General features: G+C 40.3%; 1 protein-coding gene across 7 annotated transcripts in view; it reads left to right on the top strand.

The window, feature by feature from the left end:
- Positions 1 to 22792, top strand: part of PTPRZ1 (protein tyrosine phosphatase receptor type Z1) — a 183740-nt gene that overhangs the window by 104027 nt on the left and 56921 nt on the right. For all 7 annotated transcript variants that reach the window (XM_080393865.1, XM_080393867.1, XM_080393866.1 and 4 more), the window contains exons 3-8: positions 9136 to 9315; positions 11126 to 11277; positions 15397 to 15492; positions 15754 to 15820; positions 19494 to 19651; positions 20216 to 20366. In XM_080393865.1, the coding sequence (XP_080249991.1) occupies positions 9136 to 9315; positions 11126 to 11277; positions 15397 to 15492; positions 15754 to 15820; positions 19494 to 19651; positions 20216 to 20366 (804 nt within the window). The remainder of the gene's footprint in view (positions 1 to 9135; positions 9316 to 11125; positions 11278 to 15396; positions 15493 to 15753; positions 15821 to 19493; positions 19652 to 20215; positions 20367 to 22792) is intronic.

A 22792-nucleotide genomic window follows, 5' to 3' on the forward strand; every position in this document is an offset into this window, starting at 1 on the left:
GTTGAGAAGCTGAAAAGGGAGAAATTACATGCTCTTTTTTAACAGTCATCATTGCATTTTGTTTCGGTGCAGAGTGCCTGGTTCTGCCACCCAAGATGACATCCAAAATACAGCAGAGCCTACCTTGTAGCAATAAGGAGTGAAAAGCAAAGACTGTCACAATGCAATTCATTAGACTTAGATGGTGATCTGTACTCCAGTAAAAATGAGGTTTCTTGCTGTTGAAGATGGGTTTCATTGTGCTTATCTCCTGGGACTACACCAGCTATCACTTACCATACATGCTGAATGCTGCACTTGAAGTAGATTATTGCTTCTTCTTTCTTTGCTCCAGCTTATGGTCTTTTAAAGTGCATTTTTTTGTTCTCTTTAAAATTGGTGCAAGCTTTGAGTCTACACAATTTTTGTCATATGCAGCCATTACATTTCTAATAGAATGGTACTTGCATGATATGGGGCAGAGTGAGACACCTCTGTAAGCTTCATTTATGCCCATGTTCATCAACAGAAAGACAATATACATCCCCTTGATCTCTGTGCAGTAGCTTGGCGATGGGGAGTCACCTTTACTTCCAGGAAGTATCATGATAGGGCTGTACCATGTTGGAAAGCCATTGATTCTATTTTGCAACTTGGGTGGCTTTAGAGGACAAAGCCTGCAATCACCCCGTTTGATTTGGCCTTCCTTGCTAGCAGTGTGACAAACAGCTCAGAACCAGGTGAGGAGTGTTCTTCTTGTGGAAGACCAAACAAGCCTTTAACATTGCCATGACACAAAATTGACAGCTAATTCTATGATACCCAGCATTAAAAAAAGTGCAACGGTAGGGTATATGAAATGAGTCATAGGCCATGTTCCTCAGCGCTGGCCAAAAGGCATTGCCTATTTCTTAGCCTAAAAGTGAGTCAGCTCGATGTATTCCAGTTCTGTTTTCAGATCCAGTTATTTGTGATCTTGGAATTACTTTTGTCAGTCAACAATGTTGTATTCAGTTTTGTGATCCTAAGTATTACTAAAGGTAAAGTAAGTCATTGCTACAACCTGAATTCCTCGGAGCAAGGTTTAGAAGTATTCAGGGCTTCCAGTTAGGGGCTCACATATTGTCAAAAATGAAATAAAATTAGCAAGAAGAATGTGTTTCTTTTGTACAGGACATTTTCCCATTTGGCACTGTACCTAATTGCCTGCCTTAATACTTATTTGAAAAACATAGCTTAGATCTAAACACTACATTAATTATAAAAAATTATGTGGCAAGTTTTCATTATATATTGCTACATGATTCTCTAGCAGCACTTATATGCAAATTCAAGAGCAGTGGGATGAGAATAATAGAAAAGATGTATCTTAAAAGGTTGACTGAGTTACTCCTATAATCCTTCTCCTAGTCTAAATAGCTGCACATTAACTGCACTGCAAATGGAGCATCAGCAATAATCTGTATTTCTCTGGCATAGAAGTGTTTGGTTATCTATTTTCTAACTAGCCTGCAATGGCCAAATATTTCAGGGAATGAAAGAGGGAGAAGAGGAACAGCAAACAGTTGCTGTATTGAAAGAAAGCTGCCCATCGGCATTTATCCTCCTACACATTTTGCTCAGCCATTCACTTGGTCTGACTATGAATCATCAGACTGACTCCCAGGAAGCAAAATCACCATCCAGCCACTGTATTAATAATACTGATTACAGTTTTCTGTTGTATCTCAAAAACTGTAGTTTATTCTGTCTGATTTTTTTTTTCTTTGGGGATAAAGTGAAAAAACAAAACATTTTTCTCACTCAGTTGCTTTTTGGTTATTTTATTGAGCAATGCCTCAGTGACCGTAGATGTGAAGGAAGCATAAAGTTTATGTTCAAATAAATAAACAAAAGATGAAAGAAATATCTGATAATCTAAACATAACAAAACGTTTCATCAAAATTTTCCTGACTCATCTTCTTAGTTTTTAATAAGGAGTAAGTGGTCCTTATGAGGTCCTTAGGTGAGGAACAGAGATTTATATACCAGAGTTCATCTGAAGACAGATTAGTCCTGTGCCGCCTTTTAGGGTAGTCTCCTTAGGAAAAGTCCATATTTGTCTGTTTATACAGTACATACTGTCTTTCTTGTGTGCACGTACACATGATACAAAGAATAAAATGTAAGTATGCTGATACTTAGAAAAAATGACAAATAAGGCACTAAACAAAACAATACTTTAGATATCTTGGCTTGCCTGAATACATCTAGTTACAAAGCAACTAGAATGTTTTGCTTATTCTGTTCGCTTTGTTTGAAATACTACACCCTACAGTGAGAAAATGTATTGCATTCATTTCTCTGTCACTGTATGCATGTCTAAAAAATCCATGCAATAAATAAATTTGGCTCCTCCTCATTTAGAAGCAGGTTACCTTATTGGTGTTGAACTCCAAGGGTTTAAATGCTATTGAAGTTTTTTGGAGTGACCATCCATTCTCTGAGATGACTGTTTTTAACATAACCAATATAATTTCATTTTCGAACACTTGGCATAGACATTGGCAAGCAATCCAGTCTTGGAAAACCCACAAGTAATTAAATTGCTGAGGTGGGCACCATAATTGGCTAAGCCTAAACCTGGAAGCGAAAACTCATTCTCTGTAGTTGTGACTCTGTCCTGATAATTAATTTCACCTGTTAAAGTCTGGGCTTTGTAAATCTGAAGAATTTTTATAAACTTTATGATACTGGTCATGAGTAGGCTGTGGGAGTAATTGGGGCTTTTGGAGGGGAAAAACACAGAACCCAAAAATCCTTACAATGAAGATCAAGCTGAAGCAGAAATTTCATCTTCTAATCAGTAATATGTAAAACTTAAACCCTTCATTTTATTGATGACCAAAATGTTTCCCTAGAATGCAATGTGTTATGTCATGGCCTTTGTAAGTATGCGCTATGGTAACATTCACAAGGTAAGTCTTGACAGTACTTCTCTCCTTGAGCCGGTAGTGCACTCATCCGGAACATGAATTGAAATCATTCTTCTGTCTTGGAGGGTTAGAGACCGCATTGTGCAACTTTTGGTAATACACTAAATGCCGTAGCTATTAAGGGTATGAAGCATCCTGAGGTTTGCTGATCTCCATCTCTTCTGTTCATCCAGTTTGGATGCACTATCTACACAGTGAATCAGAAATAAAGAAGTAAAAAAATAATAGCTCTACAGTTTGGTGTTCAGTGCGGTATGGATCAGGCATCTAAATTTAAACTTTGTCCCACTATAAGTACTCGCATCTTTTCGTGGCCTTATTTCTGATATCTCGTATCTTAGATGAAATGTGTTTGCTCTAAAAAAACACCCTTGAAATTGCTTAACACTTCAAAGTGGTAAGTCAGTAACATTTTTGATAAGGCAAATCCATTATTAACAGTCCACACAGAGGAGATATCCTTCTTCTCCAGTATGCATCCAATCTATATTTATAAAAGTAATGATATCGTTGTGAAAGCAAAAGCTAATGAAAAATGGAAAGGAAGAAATGAACTAGAGGTAAAGAGTCTGTCTCTCTTTTCTGCTGTCTTTCATCTATAACATGAAACTGAGGGTTCACATCAGTTTAAATCATGAAATAATAAATGAGGTAGGAGCAATGGAAAACCTGAATCAGACCTGTGATTATTTCTGTGCTACCCATTATTGCCAGTTTGAGAAGCAGTGTTTATACTCTGCAACTGATTAGAGTCTAAAACTTTCATGGTCTTATATTGTTGTCCCTATTTCTATCTAGCAGTAGGTATCTACAGTGATGATGTTAACCTTCCTGTGCTTCAAAGCTTGGGCCTGCAAAGGAACGGTGGCTTCGCCAATATTTAAAGCATTTCTTTTTCTGTAACCATCTTTAAAGCTAGAGATTCTTGTAGTTCCTGAGGGGGCACATGCTAGAAGTATGCCTGCTCCTGAGACACATGATACTAGTGAGAGCTGAGGATGCAAACTCTGTGATGTCAAACCAATACTTACTAAAGTGAAGTGCTGGGAAGTAGAATTTTCCAAGTAAACGTATCTCCTCACTAATGCAATTTTCTGACATTGTGATTAATCCCATAAAGCCCAAAATGTTATTTTTAAGATCCTGTTTCTTCAGAAACATGTACATATTCAGTATGAAGAAGAAATGCCAAGCATTTATTTCACATATTCAGAATCCCATTCATTGAACTGGAGATTTACGTTTTAAGTCCTTTATGTATATTTTCCATTGATTGAAAACGGTATCTTCCGTTTTCCATAAATTGTATATTACATTCAGCCAGTACAGCTACATGGTAGTAAACAGCAGCACTCATAATGAAGGTTTGCAGCCCAGCAGACTCGCACGTCGTAGTATGTGAGCACGCTGAGAAACCCCTCTCCGGGGGAGTTGCTGGGAGGACCCCAGCCCACTCAGTTTCACAGCTTGTCTTCAGCCCTTCTCACTCTTTCCGCTTGCATGGGATACTGACACACAGAGAGCTGTCTGACAGATGCTTTTTTTTTCAGTATTTTTACAAAAGACAGAAGCGCAGTAACACCTTGTGGGCCAGATCGTCTAAAGACAGCAGTGGGTGTAAGTGGAGGCCAAAAGAATCGGACTCTTGATTGCAGGGGTGGAATCATTGGAATTAAGGAGAAGGAACAGAGTTAGGTATGAACGTTTCCTAGAAAGAAAGGGTAGGAAGATTTTCTTTGGACTTTCTGCCTTGGGCAAGAGTAGTAAAAGGTATGATGTAGGCGGTCTTCCATTAACTTGTAATCTGCTTTCTTTCAGGCTCATTTTCATTCATTGTGGCTTGTCAGTTACTTTTTCAGAGCTGACAGCTTTGACAAACATTGCTTCCTCTGTGCACTCTTCAAGATATGTTGTGCACATTTTTGTTCTCCTCAGATTTCCAAAGCACAGTTTGGGGGAATTCATTTTCAAAGCTCAGTTTCAACAGTATTTTTCAAAATGGCTGGCACAGCTTTGACTTATGATTTCCATCATAACACCTACAGTAAAACAGTCTGCTGTTGTTTAAAAACACATGGTTTCTTCAATTTTACTTTGGTTTTTTGCAAGTCATGTAAACTGCAGCAGTTTCACCACCTGCTGCCTACACTGGATGAATTTACATTAACACTTTAGTTCAGATGGGGAGTGGACTTCTGAAGCAAATCTCCTGGCTGCACCCCACTTGCCAAGCTTTGGTTCACAGGGTAGAGTTGTCTCATGGTCCGTGATGTGGATTCATCTCAACTGATATGCAACAGGAGATAGGCTGCAGGAACATACCTAATGCACTTCAGCAGCCGATGAACATTCAGCCCACAGGACTGGACAGAGCTAGGCTGAGATAAAAACTTCTGAAAGACATATGGTGTGGACATCTGGTCCTCAGCCCCAACTGTTTCACTCTGTAAATCCACTCCTATTACTCTGCACTACTTGCTAATGTGGACACAACCATTATCTACTCTAATATATGCAGAATTGATGCATAAACATGTATTTTGCTGCTCAAATCTAATGTGGATCATCATGACTGAACTCCAGTTCCTTCTGAAATTCCCAGTGTTCCTGCCCCAGACCGGAGCATGCCATTGCTTTCCTGTACGTTTCATTCCATAGCTCTTGATCAATGCTACAACTTCTCAGTAGTTACGCCAGTGTGATTTTTCTCTTGACTTTCAAAATGTACACACATCGTATTCCTCGTTACTGAGCTCGGTGTCATTTTTACCTTAGAAAGAGAGCTTCCACATCGCCTGTGTTTCTCAGTGCTGAAATCACTGCTACTTCTGCAGCTGTAAACAGTAATAGTAATGGTGTCCTTTGCTTATGGAACTTTTTCAACTATACCAGCTGCTGGACCACAAAGAAGAAAACTGATTACAAGTTGTCAAATACCTATTCAAATTTGCCAGCAGGAGCATTGATTTGGAGCATTCAGTTAATCTGTCGTAGCTGGAAGTCTTACCTCTTGTCCTCCACAACCATGAAATACTTTCCATTTATCCTTGGTTGATTTCAAGCTAGCATTCCTACAGATAGGATAGATATTTTTCTTTGTGTTGACGAGAGAGTAGATGAAACAGTATTTGCATCATTTGCATACATAATATAGATAGAGCAGCTTCTTACCATGACTATTGGTGAGTGTGTGGCAATATGTAATTGCATGGGAATCACTGTTCTAAAACTTCCTTTGGGGCATAACGATTCATAGATGCTGTAAGATTTCAACAAGGTGTAAACAATGAAGTTCTTCATGAAAGGAGAATATTTTTATTATAATCACTTGCTTGGCTGAATTGCCTTTGTTTCTACACAGAAAAAAAGGCAGAACATTATCAGATCTTTTTAGCAAGCTCATATCATGGGTTTGAGGCCTTTCTGGAGAACAGGAAATAATGTTCTTCATCTCACCTTCTTATTTCCCTCATTTCTTTTTGGCAATACTTAACAAAAAATTTCACATCCAAACTGAAAGAAGAAAATTCCTTTGTTGGGCCACAACATCGCCATACCAGCATCCTACGTAACTCCGCGTGCCCTGGCTCAGGATGTTGTGACAGATTAGTGTGGACACAACACCATCTTCTGGGATGAGCTAAGATTACTATTGTTATCATTAGCTTCATGCTAGAAATTTGTTATATTATACACTGAGGCACAGATAATGACTACCAAGTCAAAGAATTTACATTCTACATAATAAAACCACAAAATATGTAACTATGGAAGTTGGAAGGAGATTAACGTTTTCTCTTATTTTAATGTATTTGTTTTTATTGAACGTGATAGTAGGAATTTAAAGGGAAGATGCAAAATGGGATAATGACATTTTTCAAAAGAAACATGAAAGAAAATACCCAAGAGTACACTGGTGGGAGAGAAAAAAAAAGAATAGTTTTCAGTCAGTTCAGATGTTAGTGGTAGGAAGAGTAGAATAATGGAAATGCATGTTGGGAAAAGATTTGTGACGGTGTGATGAAGGAGAGACTGCAGGTGAGCAAGGGGAGTGGGTATGTCAGTAGAAAGAAAAAGATTTCTACTGCCCTGGAGCAACAGAAGGAGCCTGGGGAGGCCTTGGGCAGTGGCAAAGGGAAGGAGCAAAAGAAACAGAGCACAGAGCAGGGAGCACAGCCTGACTCTGAGGGATGACCATGGGCAGCCAACATGGCCCAAACTGGCAGAGGCTTTCAAAGAGCCAGGGAGGGCTCTAAAAAGCTTGCTGCAGCTTGGAAAATCACCAAGCTGGCCAAAAGCAGACCTGAAAAGAAGGGCCTGTCTGCAAGGATGCACAGGGCAAGCTGAGAATTGTTATTTCTGTCCTATCTGACCTTGCTTGGAGCCTTTTATGTTTAAAAGTTTATTCTAATCTATATTTAAATAAAATTGTCTTGCTTGATTTTAAAAGCCTTCAATATTTGTTATGATCATCTCCAAGTTTTGGTTGACTTGGGCTCAGAATTTCTTAAGGGAAGCTTTTGAGAGAGAAGGTGAAATATTAGCCACTCTTTTCTTCTGAAAAGTACATTAGAAATCAGGACATTGCATTATTTGCCCAGGTGATAAACTATAACTAACTGACAGCTAACGTCCAGGGCAAGTGTGACTTGAGGAGCAGCTGGAAGCTTACCCCATGTGCCATTCCCAAGGGGACCACTGTTTGCTCAGCACAGAGCTGTAATCCCCACCTGCGGGATATTCAGATTCATAACCCTGTGACGTAAGCTCGTTTTGGTTTGCTCGGCATTGTGCCTAACAGCTTCTTCTGTTGCTGTTTGCAAGAGGTAAATGAGTTTACATCCCATCTGACCTGCAGTAATTCTGATGCGGCAAGTTGATATTGGTAACTTGCTTGACTTGATACTTGTTGAATAATTTAGCTCAGGTTTGTTTCTAGGCAGCTGGCTGTCCAGATGAGCATCTTGTATTACTGCCTATTGTCATGGTTACGGGACTGGCTGCATCTCCTCCCCGCTCTGAGTTTTCTGAGTGCAACATGAAGGCTGTCCTTGCCTGGGGTACGATATAGCAAATCTTCTCCTGACAGACTTGGATGTAGCGCAGCCTGTAAATGAGCACTGGCTCATTTCAGCATGTCTAATAAAATTCAGATGTGTGCATCGGAAGCACTAATACTAGCTCTGAACTACTAGTAAGTGGGAAGCTAACTGAAGCAATTATATTTTCTTAAGTCTATGCAGTTATCTCTTGGTTTTAATTAGTCCTTTGAAGTGTTAGCAGAATTCTCTGTCAGAAAAAAATGTTTATATGTAAACTTGTAAACATACACAAAATACTGTATTATTTATATTACTATGTTATATAAAAAAAAGATTCTCGGAGCAGCTGCTAACCCCTCACAGTGATCTGTAGAGTACTTGAGCGTTTCTTATGGAAGATAATCAAGTCTTTGGTGAAGCACGTGCCGTCTGTGTCCATGTTGTCTGTGTCTGAACTGGCCATAGTGAAAAGTCGTGCAGCCCTTGTGCCTTGGACGTGTCCTGCTGCAGCACAGAACCTCCTGGCCACGCTCGCCCGGCAGCTGCGAAGGACAATGGCTGGAGTGTGTGTGCGTGGCCCTCCATGGGCAAAGCCAGGCTCTCCAGCCAGAGCACCACTAACCTTTTTCCTTTTTCAGACTAGAATCACTTAACCTTCTTCCCTCTGTGTAAGGATTTTTAAAAGATCGTCCTGCTTTTATTTATTTCAAAATCTTATTGGATGTCTGACTTCATTGGACAGAAGAAATGTTAGTGACATGCATATGATTAAAAGTGTTATTTGGAAAGGATAATTTTGCAGTAATTCCCAATTTCTTTAACCTGAAAGCTTTCCCGCCACCCCTGTTTTATTTATTATATCTGTATATTGTGTGTGAGTAGGTTTTTGTTGGTTTTGGCTTTCCCTAGAGATTCATAAACATGTCTGCATAGTGTCTAAAATGGTCGAAAAGTGACTTAACTGTTGAAGGTAGGATGCAGTGGTAGGTGTGCGAAGTATTGCTACAGATGAGCCTAAAAGAAGGGCAGGTGCTCTGATCACAGATTGCAAACTGGGTTTTACCTTTCCCACATTAAAAAATATGTGGATGTCAGATTAGGTTTTAAATGTATTTATCCCAAATGTTTTGATTTCTAGGAACCTTGAACCAAAAGAACTGGGGAAAGAAATATTCAGCCTGTAATGGTGCCAAACAATCTCCTATTAATATAGATGAAGATCTTACACAAGTAAATGTGAATCTAAAGAAGCTTAAATTCTATGGATGGGAAAAGGAAACTTTGGAAGATACTTTCATTCGCAACACTGGCAAAACAGGTAAAAAATCAAATTTCATGTTTGGAGTTAAATGACGTCAGAAAAGTGATATAAGGAAGACAATCAACTAAGGACTTTTAATGAAACATTTTCATTTCACTGTTCCTTAGCTGGTGCATTCTGAATTTTTCCATTAAATAAAAAAAACGGGTGATGACAATAGCCAAGCATAATAGAGAAAGCACACAAATCAAAATTATGTGCACAGACAGATATATCCAAAGCAATGGCCTTGTTACTGTCGTCCCATCATGTGGACTTCAGTGAACCTAAACAGTGATTTAGCATTTGCTATGAAATAATTATAATTATAATACCTATCTAGAATCTGTAATAAGCATACAAAAATGATTTTTTAAAAAATATGAATAAATTACCTACTTATCTGGAAGCACTTCATGGATGAGTTGTGGTTTCAAAAAACTCAGGATGAGATTCATCTCACGTACAGATGGACACCTGTAAGGTAGGCACTTGTGTCTGAATTACTCACTTAGATGACTTCATACAGTCAAAGAGAAATAGGTGCTTTTATGATCCGATTTGTCTTACCTATCTTAGAAATGTATTTTAGAAAGTGATTTATGCCTACAAGTGCCTATTTCTCTCAGCTATAAAAAAAGCTTATGGGGGCATTTACATTGTCAGACGTATCTTTTTGCAACCACTTACAAATTCAGAATAGCAGTAACTAAAAGGTGCTTGCTGGAAGTACTGTTTTTGTTTTGGGCATAGGTGTGGAGGAGGTCTTTGACCTTCTACCAATTTCAGTGGACCGCTAGGCCAGCCTTTTTATTTATTCTATTTTATATATTTTTTTTATTTTAGTGTCATTGTTCCTGATTTCTGTTCATGTACTTCCTACATAGTACTCCACAAATCACTTCCCTCTTGCCCTACTAGCTAAATAGTGCATTTGTCTTTTCAATAGATCCCTGAGGAAATGTTCTTTAAAGTCTGTAAAAGTGAACTGAGATCTTCCTCATCTACAGCAATTCAGATATTATAACAGGAACTGCTAATGTTACCTGCAGTTAAAATTGTCTTCAAGGTTTTGAGGAAAGGAATGTAGTGAAACTGAACTCCATTTAGTGCTGTTGTAGCAAGAGGTCAAACAATTCACAGTCACTGGAGGTAGGAAAGCCACATGTGGGGCTTAGCTCTGTTCCACCCTGCTCATTCCCTCCAGAAGACAAATGCTCGGTCCTGTCTGCAGCTTGTGTACAGCTATGTCCAGCTGAAGACCTGTCATCACCTTCTCCCATAGGAGACTGCTCCACAGCTAAGGGGTCTCACAGACAGGACAGTCCTCCTAAGAACTGGATAAAAATATCTTCTCTTGTGTTGCTTCATGATTTGTATCTAGAATTATGATAATAATGAGGCTAGCGAGGGGGAGGTATTTTCCTCTTTGTTAACAGCACAGGTGGTTTCAGGAAGCTATGTATTTCTTTAATTTCTTTTCTTAGACCATCAGATTGGTGGCTAAACCAGTTTTCTGAGCTTTTTAGCATAGTTCTGTGCCTAGTTTCAGGTATCAGGAGACCAATGTAATAGTGCACTTTGTTGGATGACTATTTTATGAATTGCAGCATGAAATGGAACATATTTTTCCATGCTAATAGTGAATTACCACACTTCTTACTTAGTTTAAATAACCAATTTCCTGTCAAAGTGCTTATGAAATACAGGGAAATAAGCATATCATATTTACCTTTTAGCACCTAATACCAAAATATAAGTCATAGGTGCCTTGGCTTGCCTTTATATTGACACTCCTTTTTTTTTCCCCCTCTCTTTCTTTGTTTAGTGGAAATTAACCTGACAAATGATTATTATGTAAGTGGAGGTGGGTTAGACACCGTATTCAAAGCAAGCAAGATCACTTTTCACTGGGGAAAATGCAACGTGTCATCAGATGGATCGGAACATAGTTTAGAAGGACAAAAATTTCCTCTTGAGGTAAAGTACAGAATCGATTTTGACAATTTGACATTCTGCAATAAGTAATACTTATGCTAAATACCTTTGTTTATCACTTGATTAAGGTCTGTTTGCAACTATAATAAGTCACTTAAGTCCAAATTAGTAATATTTAAATGATGGATTTTAGAAGGGCAGCATAAGGCATTTTTCCGTGGCATGTTGAGAACCTTTAAACTGTGCATTTTCACACATCTTCTAAGGTGACATTAGAAGTTGGTTCTGCTAATCTGACAAAGTTCAAGCTCCCACTAACAGTTAAGTTCCTATGAGTTTGGCCCATCATATTCCATGGCAGTCGGTTGTTTAAAGTATAAATGAACTTTTCAAAGCTGGGGCTTTGCTGAGGGCCCATGAGGCTTCTGGACCTTACCGAGATAAAATGCAGCCCATGTTGCTGGGCTGGAAAGAGCTGGCAGTGGCATGCCAGGAGTCACCTCATGAGAGCAGGTCCTGGGTGCATCTGCACTCACAGGCAGTCGGGCCAGCATACCCCTGGCTGGTTTGGCAGAATAAGAGAATAAATAACAAGGGAATAAACCCAAGCTTGTCAGAGATGAGCTGTGGGGCGACATGCCAGTGTTTTCAGGCAATATGCATAGCACAACTGACATGCATCTGTGCCAGTGCCCAAAGCATGGGCAACAAACAGGAGGAGCTGGAAGCCATCGTGCAGCAGGAAAACTACGACATAATTGCCATCACGGAAACATGGTGGGATAACTGGCATGACTGCAGTGCTGCAATGGATGGCTACAAATGCTTCAGAAGGGACAGACAAGGAAGGAGAGGTAGTGGAGTAGCTTTGTATGTCAGGGAGTGTTTCAGCTACCTAAAGCTTAGTGATGGTGACAATAGGGTTGAGGGTTTATGAGTAAGAATCAGGAGGAAGGCCAACAAGGTGGATATCCTGGTGGGAGCCTGTTACAGACCACCCGACCAGGATGAAGAGACAGATGGAACATTCTACAAGCAACTGACAGAAGTCTCACAATTGCTAGCCCTTGTTTTTGTGGTGGGGGACTTCCACCTACCAGATGTCTGCTGGAAATACAACACAGTGGATAGAAAACAATCTAGGAGGTTCCTGGAGTGTGTGGAAGATACCTGCCTGACACAGCTCGTCAGTGAGCCAACCAGGGGAAATGCTCTGCTAGACCTGGTGTTTGCAAACAGAGAAGGGACTGGTGGGTGATGTGATGGTCAGAGGACATCATGAGCATAGTGATCATGAGATGATAGAGTTTTTGATTCTTGGAGAAATAAGGAGGACGGTCAGAAGAGCCACTACCCTGGACTTCCAGAGGGCCGACTTCGGCCTGTTTAAGAGCCTGATTGACAAGAGTCCCTTGGGAGATAGTTGTGAAGAGCCAAGGAGTCCAGGAAGGCTGGACATTCTTCAAGAAGGAAGTCTTAAAGGCACAGGATCAGACCATCCCCATGTGCCAAAAGATGAACTGGCAGGGAAGACCAGCCTGGCTGAACAGAGAGCTCTGGCTGGAACTTGGGGAAAAAAGGAGAATTTAGCACCTTTGGAAGAAGGGGCAGGCAACTCTGGAGGATTATAAGGATGTCGCGAGGTTATGCACAGTGAAGATAGAGAGGCAGAAGCCAAAGTAGAACTCAGGCTAGCTACTGCCATAAAAGATAACAAAAAATGGTTTTACAAATATGTTGGAAACAAAAGAAGGGCCAAGGATAATCTGCATCCTTTATTGGATGCAGTGGGGAACATTGCCACAAAGGATGAGGAAAACGCTGAGGTATTTAATGCTTTCTTTGCCTCAGTCTTTAATACTAAGACCAGTTACCCTCTGGTACCATCTGAGGATCCAGGGAACTACAGGCCTGTCAGCCTCACCTTGGTGCTGGGGAAGGTCATGGAGCAGGTCATCCTGAGCACCATCATGCGGCACGTGCAGGACAACTGGGGGATCAGGCCCAGCCAGCATGGTGTTATGAAAGGCAGGTCCTGCTTGACAAACCTGATCTCCTGTGACAAGGTGACCTGCCTAGTGGATGAGGGAAAGGCTGTGGATATTGTCTACGTGGACCTTAGTAAAGCCTTTGACAGCATCTCCCACAGCATTCTCATGGAGAAACTGGGTGCTCCTGGCTTGGATGGATGTACTCTGATGTACTCTGCACTGGGTAAAAAGCTGGCTGGATGGCCAAGTCTGAAGAGTGGTACTGAATAGAGTTACATCCAGCTGTCGCCCGGTCTCAAATGGTGTTCCCCAGGGCTCAGTATTGGGAACACTTCTGTTTAATGTCTTTATTGACAATCTGGGTGAGGGGATCGAGTGCATCCTCAGTAAGTTTGCAGGCAACACCAAGTTAGGGAGGAATGTCTATCTGCTGGAGGGCAGGAAGGCTCTGCAGAGGGATCTGGACAGGCTGGACTGACAGACTGAGGCCAACTGTATGAGGTTCAACAGGGCTCAGTGCCGGGTCCTGCACCTGGGTCACAACAACCCCACGCAGCGCTACAGGCTTGGGGAAGAGCATCTGGAAAGCTGCCTGGTGGAAGAGGACCTGGGGGTGCTGGTTAATGGCTGGGTGAACATGAGCCAGCAGTGTGCCCAGGTGGCCAAGACGGCCAACAGCATCCTGGCTTGTATCAGAAATAGTGTGGCCAGCAGGACAAGGGAAGTGACCATCCCCCACAGTGCTCAGCACTGGTGAGGCTGCACCTCAAATACTGTGTCCCATTTTGGGCCCCTCACTGCAAGAGGGACGTTGAGGTGCTGGAGCGTGTCCAGAGATGGGCAACAGGGCTGGTGAAAGATCTGGAGCACAAGTCTTATGAGGAGTGGCTGAGTGAACTGGGGTGGTTTAGTCTGGAGAATAGGAGTCTCACGGGGGATCTTATTGCTGTCTGCAACTACCTGAAGGGTAAGCAGGTGGGGGTAAGTCTCTTCTCACAGATAACTAGTGACAGGACAAGAGGAAGCAGCCTCAAGTTGATCCAGGGTAGGTTTAGATTGGATATTAGGAAAAATTTCTTCACTGAAAGGGTGTTGAAGCATTGGAACAGGCTGCCCAGGGATGTGGTGGAATCAACATCCCTGAAGGTGTCTAAAAAAATGCATAGATGTGGTGCTTAGGGATATGGTTTAGTGATGGACTTGGCAGTGTTAGATTAATAGTTGGACTTGATGGTCTCAAAGGTCTTTTCCAGTCCAAACGATTCTTGCAACAGTGTGGAGGTGGGGTGGAGGACAGGGGCAGCTCTCACTGAGACCCACGACGGCACCCAGCATAATGTTGTCATCATTTGCCTGTTAAAAAGATGTAGTTGTGGCAGTCAGCTGTGCTGCTTCTCATGCTAAGAACTTTGGACTTCTATGTCAGAGCAAAGCAATAGAGCCAAAGTTGTCTCTTTGGAAAGCTGTGAGCCAGGAGTTTTCCCTGGGCAGCGTCATTTCCTTTACCTCATTAGCTGTTTAAAAATTCCTGCTCACGCTCCACCTGTCCTACCAAGGCATCAAAGAGAATATTCTCTTCCATCATCATCACATGAAAAACTAATAGAGCAGGACACTCCCCCATTCATGTCAGTGACCGGGCACTGGAATAGACTTCCAAGTGCATCTGGAGGAAGAGAGGAAGGTGTGCAACAAACTCAGTGCCCATGACAGCAGTCAAATATGGGCACAAAATACCTGATAATCTTTACTGCCAGTGCTTCTCTACATTTACTGCAAGGCAGATGCAGTAGGGACATCTTGCCTCATTATCCATGTTTTACCAGTGATTTCAAGATTCATCTCACCTGAGTACTCCAGGTTAGATGTCTAGTGTGAACAAGTTATCTTGGCTTACTGTGTTATCCATGCAGAGCATTGTGCTGCTTGAAAGGATAACTCCTGCATATCTAGTGGTTTTCCAGGAGACGTCATTTTTAGACAGCTAATAGCTGATGAATTCCATCTTATATCTTCAGATAATGCATGTGAGATAGATAAAAAGTCTCTATATTTGTAATGAAATTTTTTGCTTGGGCATTTTTTCTCAAAATGGGGATATAAATAACTTTATTGATTATGTTATTTAAATTTTTCTATGTATAATATTTGAATATATTTTTATTTGCAGATGCAAATCTACTGCTATGATGCAGATCAGTTTACAAATTTCGAAGAAGCAATTAAAGGAAATGGAAAGTTAAGAGCTTTATCAATTTTGTTTGAGGTAAACAAAGTATATCTTTATGTCATTAAACAAGCTTTGAAACACGGCAGATGTTCAAACTGAATTTAACTGGTTCCAATGTGTGATCACCGAGTTAAAAATTTGCATATATCTTTCTAATTTATTCTTACAGAAGAGCAAATGAGCAAAATACGTTTGCTGTGCTTTAAGTCATCTATAATTTTGGTGGTAAACTGCAACTTTCAATCTTTTTTCATGTTAAAAAATGTACTGTTAAAAAATGCAATTTCTTTTTGACAGATTGGACTAGAAGATAATCCGGATTATAATCCAATCATTAATGGAGTAGATAGTGTTAGTCGTTTCGGTAAGTCTGCCTCTGTGTTTTATTGATTAGTAATTAGACTAAATTCCGTTTCAGTGTAAGTATGGGATGTGCTGTTCCCTAGAGCTCAGATATGTCTTTTTTGTAAGAAACATCAAAAATCAGCTGGATAGACTGAAGAGCTGGGCAGTCACCAACCATATGAAATTTAACATGAGCAAGTGCCTGATTCTGCACTTGGGACTGGGTAGTCCTGGTTATACGTACAAGCTGGGGGATGAGAGGCTAGAAAGCACCCCCGTGGAAAGAGATCTGGGTGGGCTGGGTTGATGGCAAGTTGAATATGAGTCAACAGTGTGCCTGGCAGCCAAAAGGGCCAACCACGTCCCAGGGCACATCAAGCACAGCATAGCTAGCCAGACAAGGCAGGTGACTGTCCCACTCTACACTGCAGTGGTGTGGCCCCACCTGGAGTACTGTGTGCAGTTTTGGGTGCCTCAGTATAAGAGGGATGTCAGACTATTAAAGTGTGCCCAGAGGATGGTGACCAAGATGGTGAAAAGTCTTGAAGGCAAGATTTATGAGGAGCAGCTGAGGTCACTTGGTTTAAGTGTGCCCAGAGGATGGTGACCAAGATGGTGAAAAGTCTTGAAGGCAAGATTTATGAGGAGCAGCTGAGGTCACTTGGTTTGTTCAGCTTGGAGAATAGAGGGCTAAGGGGTGACCTCATTGCAGTCTACAGCTTCCTCAAGGAGGGTAGTGGACAAGGAGGCGCTGATCTCCTCTCTTTGGTGGCCAGATAGAACATGAGGAAATGGAATGAAGCTGCATCAGGGGAAGGTCAGTTGGATACTGAGAATATTCTTCACTGGGAGGGTGGTCGATCACTGGAACAGGCTCCCCAGGGAGGTGGTCATGGCACCAAACCTGCCAGAGCTCAGGGAGCGTTTGGACAATACTTCTAGTCATACGGTTTTAGGTAGTCCTGCAAGGAGCAGGGTGTCGGACTCGATGACCCTGATGGGTCCATTCCAACCTGAGATAGGCTGTGATTCTAGGAGTTATTTACCCCAAGACTGAATACTTGTAAGAACAGCAGTAAGTGTAAATGAATAAATAAAACCATCATGAGGAATTTGCAATTCTTTAAATGCTAAATTGAGAGAAATGTTTCATTTATTCTGTGAGTTTTCTTAATCATGCATTTCTGGATTTTGTGGTTGGAGGCCAAATAATCCTGTTACAGCCATCGAAGATGTGCCTTGTAAGTGTGAGACCATATGAATATCAGTATTGAGTAAACTCAGAGGAGATGGATTCTTTTTTTGTTAGCTCCTGTGTAAATCTGAAATAATCCAATTATATTATATTTGTACTAGCATTATTCAAACCACATGTTGACACTTTGGTATTTTAGAATTCCTCGTGGTTTCCTGTCAGAGCACATGGACTTCAGGGTGGTACATGAGGAGATCTGAGCTCTAACTCGATTTCACAGTGGCTTTGCACAAGAATAAACATGAATGAGTACTGTCTTGAACAGGGATATTTTCTTACATCCTGGCTGTGCCCTTAAGTAAATGGTTAATTTTGTCTCAGTTTTCCTATATGTAATGGTGCTTGAGCTTTGCAAAGGCCATTGAGATTAATACATTGAAAATGTAAAAAGCTATTAGTCCACTATTTTAAAAGCTTTCAAAAGCATGACACTGAAGTCAAGATTGTTTCTCTCTAGAAAGAAAACACCATTCAACAAATATAAAAGGGAGCAACTTTCATAAATTACAGAGGGGTGAGAAAGAGAAAGCAGTTAAGATTCATTATCTTTGTGTGCCATCTCTCTATGAAACACAAAGGAGAACAAGTAATACATCAAGGCAGATACTTGTCCTACAGCCTTGGAAGGAGCTGTAAAACTATCAGCAGCAAGATTCAAGATACAGCCACTACATGGCACTTCAACAATGAACAGAATATCATTTTCTTGAATAAATGCAAATAAGCTCTGAAAATTCAGGTCATGACTAAATCAAGTTGTTCCTCCTGAAGAAAAGTGAATAGCACACAATCTGTCCTTGTCTATGATGTACATGATCTGTCCTTGTCAGTCATATCTGTATTGTACTTATTTTAATCCCAGTTGCTGAGTTCTCAAGCTCTGCAGGCAAGCAGTCTTATTCCTTCCAGACAAACTCTGTATTTCTGATCATTCTTTGTAGGTGTTTCACTTTAGAATCTAAGCTGTCAATCATCACAATAAAGGACATTTTAAAATCCAAAATTACAAAGTGTATGGCAGGATTCTTACTAAAAATTGAGAAGTTTCATGTCCCCAAGCATCTAGATAAAATGGGCAGGTCATTCATTTTTACTGGAGGAAGAATGTGTTAACTAGACATGTACCAGATAGCAATGATAGCTTCTGTCTGAAGGCTGGTTAACAGGAGAAATGGAAGGATGGGCTTTGCTTGACACTGCTAAATGTTCTCCTTTCATGGCACATGGATAACAGAGAGGGGAGGAGACAGCTCTTAAACTGTAACTCAGTGGAACAGTCATTATACAGAAGAATAGCATCAGTGGTTTGTAGTAAACTGTTAAATGTTCTTTGCTGTTCTTACCAAATTTTTAAAGAATTCTGAAGACAGAGAGGTCAGAAACCTGTACAGGGCTCAGGAAGTAACATATCTGTAAAACTGCAAGTTAATGCCCAGCCTGAAAATGTAGATATTCATAAGTGAATACTTATCAAATAGGGAGAAATTTAAAATCAGTAACTAGATTGAAATAAGGTATGTAAGGATCTACATTATTCCAAGGTGTAAAAAACAAGTATTATTTTGGAAGCACCAGACAGTAAGGCAGACAATTGTCACAAGACTGGTAATCGTCACAGACTGAAAAAGTCTGCCTTAAGAAAGCTGGTACCATTTCTGCCGGTTTCTGCTGCTCACCCTACTGCCGTGCCAGCACGAACTTAACTCTGTGGGTGGACTCCCAGCAATTCCTCATGCATGTGCCCAGTTGACAAGATACCAGGTAAATTGCTGACCTGAAAGATGTGATATTATTTTCACAGGACAATAAACATAGTGGTCATGCTTTTCTGGAGGAAGTCTTTGCATCCTTCTGTGCTTTTTGTAAAGCTGTGGCAGTTTTTCGCTGTATTATCATCATTTGGAAAACCACTGATCTACAGAAATTCTGCTTCTGTGGTCATCAGTAATATAACTCTCAGGTCTAACATGATGACAGTTCCCCAGGCAGTGATTTTCTGCAGAGATCAAGATCCTGCAAGAAACTTAACAACTTAACCAAATTCAGGGAGAGTTTGAAGCTGTGTCATGAGACCAAAACCAAAGATTTAACATATTTTTTCTTTAAAGTTCACATGCGCAACAAAGATTTGGCATCTTGGACGTTTACAAGTAAACTTAGAGGTGAACAAATTCTTGTGAATCAATGTACTGATTATTTATTACTGGAGTAACTCATTACACTTTCAAAGTAAACAAAGTTGGTTTTGAACAACACTTACTCAAACTGAATAGAAAAGGCTCAGCAATTTATTTGTATGCTAGTCTCCCCAGAGATCAAATTTTGAATGCCCTCAAAATTAGCATATTCCTATAATGGAGAGTGTGGTTACTATTTATTCATTGCTTCTGTAGTATTTTAACTATCCGACTCTAATTTATTTTTTTTTCTTTTTCAGGAAAACAGGCTGCCTTAGAACCATTTATTTTGCTGAACCTTTTGCCGAATGCAACAGACAAATATTACACTTATAATGGGTCTTTATCAACTCCTCCCTGCTCTGAAACAGTTGAATGGATTGTGTTTAAAGATACCATAAGTATTTCTGAAAACCAGGTAATTTGTTTAATGTATTTAAACCAAGTAATTATAAATAATACCAAAGAAAAAACACTTGCCGTGTAGATGGTAAAAGATCGTGGCATTCATTGCCAGCCCAACAAGTTAGTTTTTCTTTTATCTACTTATAAATACTTCATGCAGCCATTGAATTAGAAAGCCTATATATTACCTGACTGTGTTATCTTTTCCCTTTTTTTAGTTCAGGACTAGATTCTGAGTCACTTCTTGCCTTAGAAGGGACTAAGAACACACTTCCTAACTCTGCAGGCTGTCTGGACTTCTAGCCCAGATAAAAAGGAGTGCGAAACAATCTTTCCATATTCCCCCAGCTAAATGGTGGTGCTGGGAAGAGCATAGGTCCAACAGCATAGTGGCTGAGAAATACACATGGAGTAAAACATTAGATACACTGCTGGTAGAGGGGAACGAAAGTTCATGCCACCCAGGAGACCTCAGCTGGGAGACTTCACACATCTTTTCCCCAGGGTTTTTGCCTGCAAGCAGAACCTGGTTAATTTGTTATAACTTCTGACTTCTTTTATTCCTCCCCCTTTCTAGTTAGCTGTGTTCTGTGAAGTCCTTACAATGCAGCAGTCTGGCTATGTTATGCTGATGGACTACCTGCAAAACAACTTTCGAGAGCAGCAATATAAGTTCTTTGGGCAAGTGTTTTCCTCTTACACTGGACAAGAAGAAATTCATGAAGCAGGTATTTACTGAATAGTCATTCCTCTGTTCACAGGTTGAAAGACAATTTTCACTAAAAGATTCATCCTAGTATGAAGATACTCATTTTAAATTGTGTAGAAGGTAGCATGCTGTATTATTACTCATAAATCTATCACTTCAGAAAAGAACTAGCAATCATAAAACATGTCAGATTAAATGGAGTGGAAAATTAAATGCTTGTCTTGACCAAACATTCAGTGCAGATCACATCAGTTCAAGCTTTCTTGCACTGCCCTTTCAATGTGTTTCAGACTTAAACAATGCTGCCTTTTGCAGGGACTGCAAGAGGATTTTGTTTTACAAACCCATTTGGTTCTTTGTTGTGTAATGTGGCTGCTTTTCCAAGAAAGGCTGAAGAGAGGTCACCAAATTAATTTCAGGTAGTCTGCTGAGAAAGTGGTACATGGAAAGAATCACAGAAGCCAGATTCTGTTCCCTCTTTTACCTAAAACCTCAGGGAAGTTTGTGAAGGTTAAATGACCAAAACGGTACATTAGGTAATGGGAAACAAGATCTAGCGCTAAATATGGAAGTCAGTGGTTTCTGTGTGCACAAGCATGGAGGAATATACAGTAAACATCTAATTTTTGGTCATTACATTGCTACTTGGTGGGGATACCTGTAGATTCTTAAACTCAGTTGCACTGAGCTGTGCTTAATTAGACACAGACAAATGACTGAAGTATGTGGTGTAGGTGTTCTCCAGATCAGAAAGAAGTGTGGTTTCATTGTAATTCACCTTGGTAGGGTGGATTATTTATTTTCCTACTGGAAGGACCCTGTGTATGAAATTTGCATACAAGCTAAGGTATGTTCATCATTCAGAACTGCAGGAGGACTGGGTCCCCTGCGCAACTACATCACATTCTTTTGCCACAGCGCTGCACAGGGTAGCTTTACTGCTCCATTTCTGTAACCAGTCAGTGACACTTCCGTTGTGACTGCAGCTTGTTGTGAACTCCTCAGGCGTGTGTCCGGGATGTGAATTTTTTTGCATTGGCCTAAGCCAAGAAATACTGATTTTGGTAGGGTTTCTTTATTTAGGTATGAAGTAGCACTTGAAATTTTGAAGTTTGGAGGAGTATGGAGGTGAGCTGCAGCAATCAAGCAAATTATCACAAATAAATTTCTGTTTCCACATAGACTTACAATAGACATTGTTGATTTGGCCTAACTTAAAAAAAAAGATCATGCTTCCCCAAATCCCTCCGTTTAATTGAGGTCTCTGGAAGCAGGTCACTGTAATACAGACCTCTTTTCTTATGTCCATGTTGTCAGAGGGAAGTGAATCACCTCAGTCCTTCATACATAGGAGTCAGTCTACAGTGAAGAAATGTTGTAGGCAAAGGACCTTTGAGGACAGAGACAGGGACTTCTGCCACTTGCAATCCACTTGCCTTTCAGGTCGTTGCACTACAGCCATGACCTTGGCCTTGACCCTTCAGCTTAGTCACTGCAATAGAAGGAAGCTACTTTCAGCTGTGCCAGTCCTAATCTAGATTTCCATAGAGACTGACCAGAAGAAAAGCTGGATAATATCGTTTAAGACAGGTCCCTGCTTCCTTCTGTCCACTCCATGTGCTGACACCTGGGGGAGCTTTCCACGTGCTGTCCCAAAGCAGTGTGTGCATTAAAACTGCATAGGATGTTGCTCCCAACCAGTCCCATTTTTGCACTGTATCAAAGAGAGATTCTGTGAATTTTCTGTCTTTTCTGTGAGTCTGATATCCATACACATAAGGAAACAGTGTCTAGCCTAAAGATACTAGGATACTTTTCTGCACTGTTATTTCATTTAAAATTAGAAGGCTTTTCCTCTTCATGTAATAATAAAATATGTTGCATAAAGCATGCAAAATTTCTATGTGCATAGACTTGTATAACACCAAACAAATGGGTTTCAACCTACAGAGGACACAAGTGCCCTGAACTCATGTTACTGTGGCAGCAAACACATGTAGTATTTATTCCAAACTAGGTATTTAAAGAAACAAAGCATAGGTTAAAAATTCTGGTTTGGCCATAAACAAGGAGAGACAGAAAGGCATTACTGAAATTTCAAATATTCCTGGATATGTATTTCACATTTCTGTTAATGTTTATGTGCACTATGTGAATGCAACAATATCATGTGCACATACGTATACGTATTTATGACCACGCATGTATATATACACACACAAATGCAATTATAGGATTTTTTTAATGTAGAACATTAGAGGATCGTTTATAGTTAGACCTCCATTTTAAGAGAAGGTAAATGAAAAGCCCTAGGAATCATTAAACTTAAATGTCAGGATGTAAAAACTGTAACATTAGTGTCTCAGTCCCCAAGAATAAATAAACTTATATATTTCATGTTTAATATTGCGAAGTTCTTGCAGTCAATGGAGAAAAAATAATCTT

Source organism: Falco punctatus (genome assembly GCF_963210335.1).
Source record: "Falco punctatus genome assembly, chromosome: 6".
Lineage (NCBI taxonomy): Eukaryota > Metazoa > Chordata > Aves > Falconiformes > Falconidae > Falco > Falco punctatus.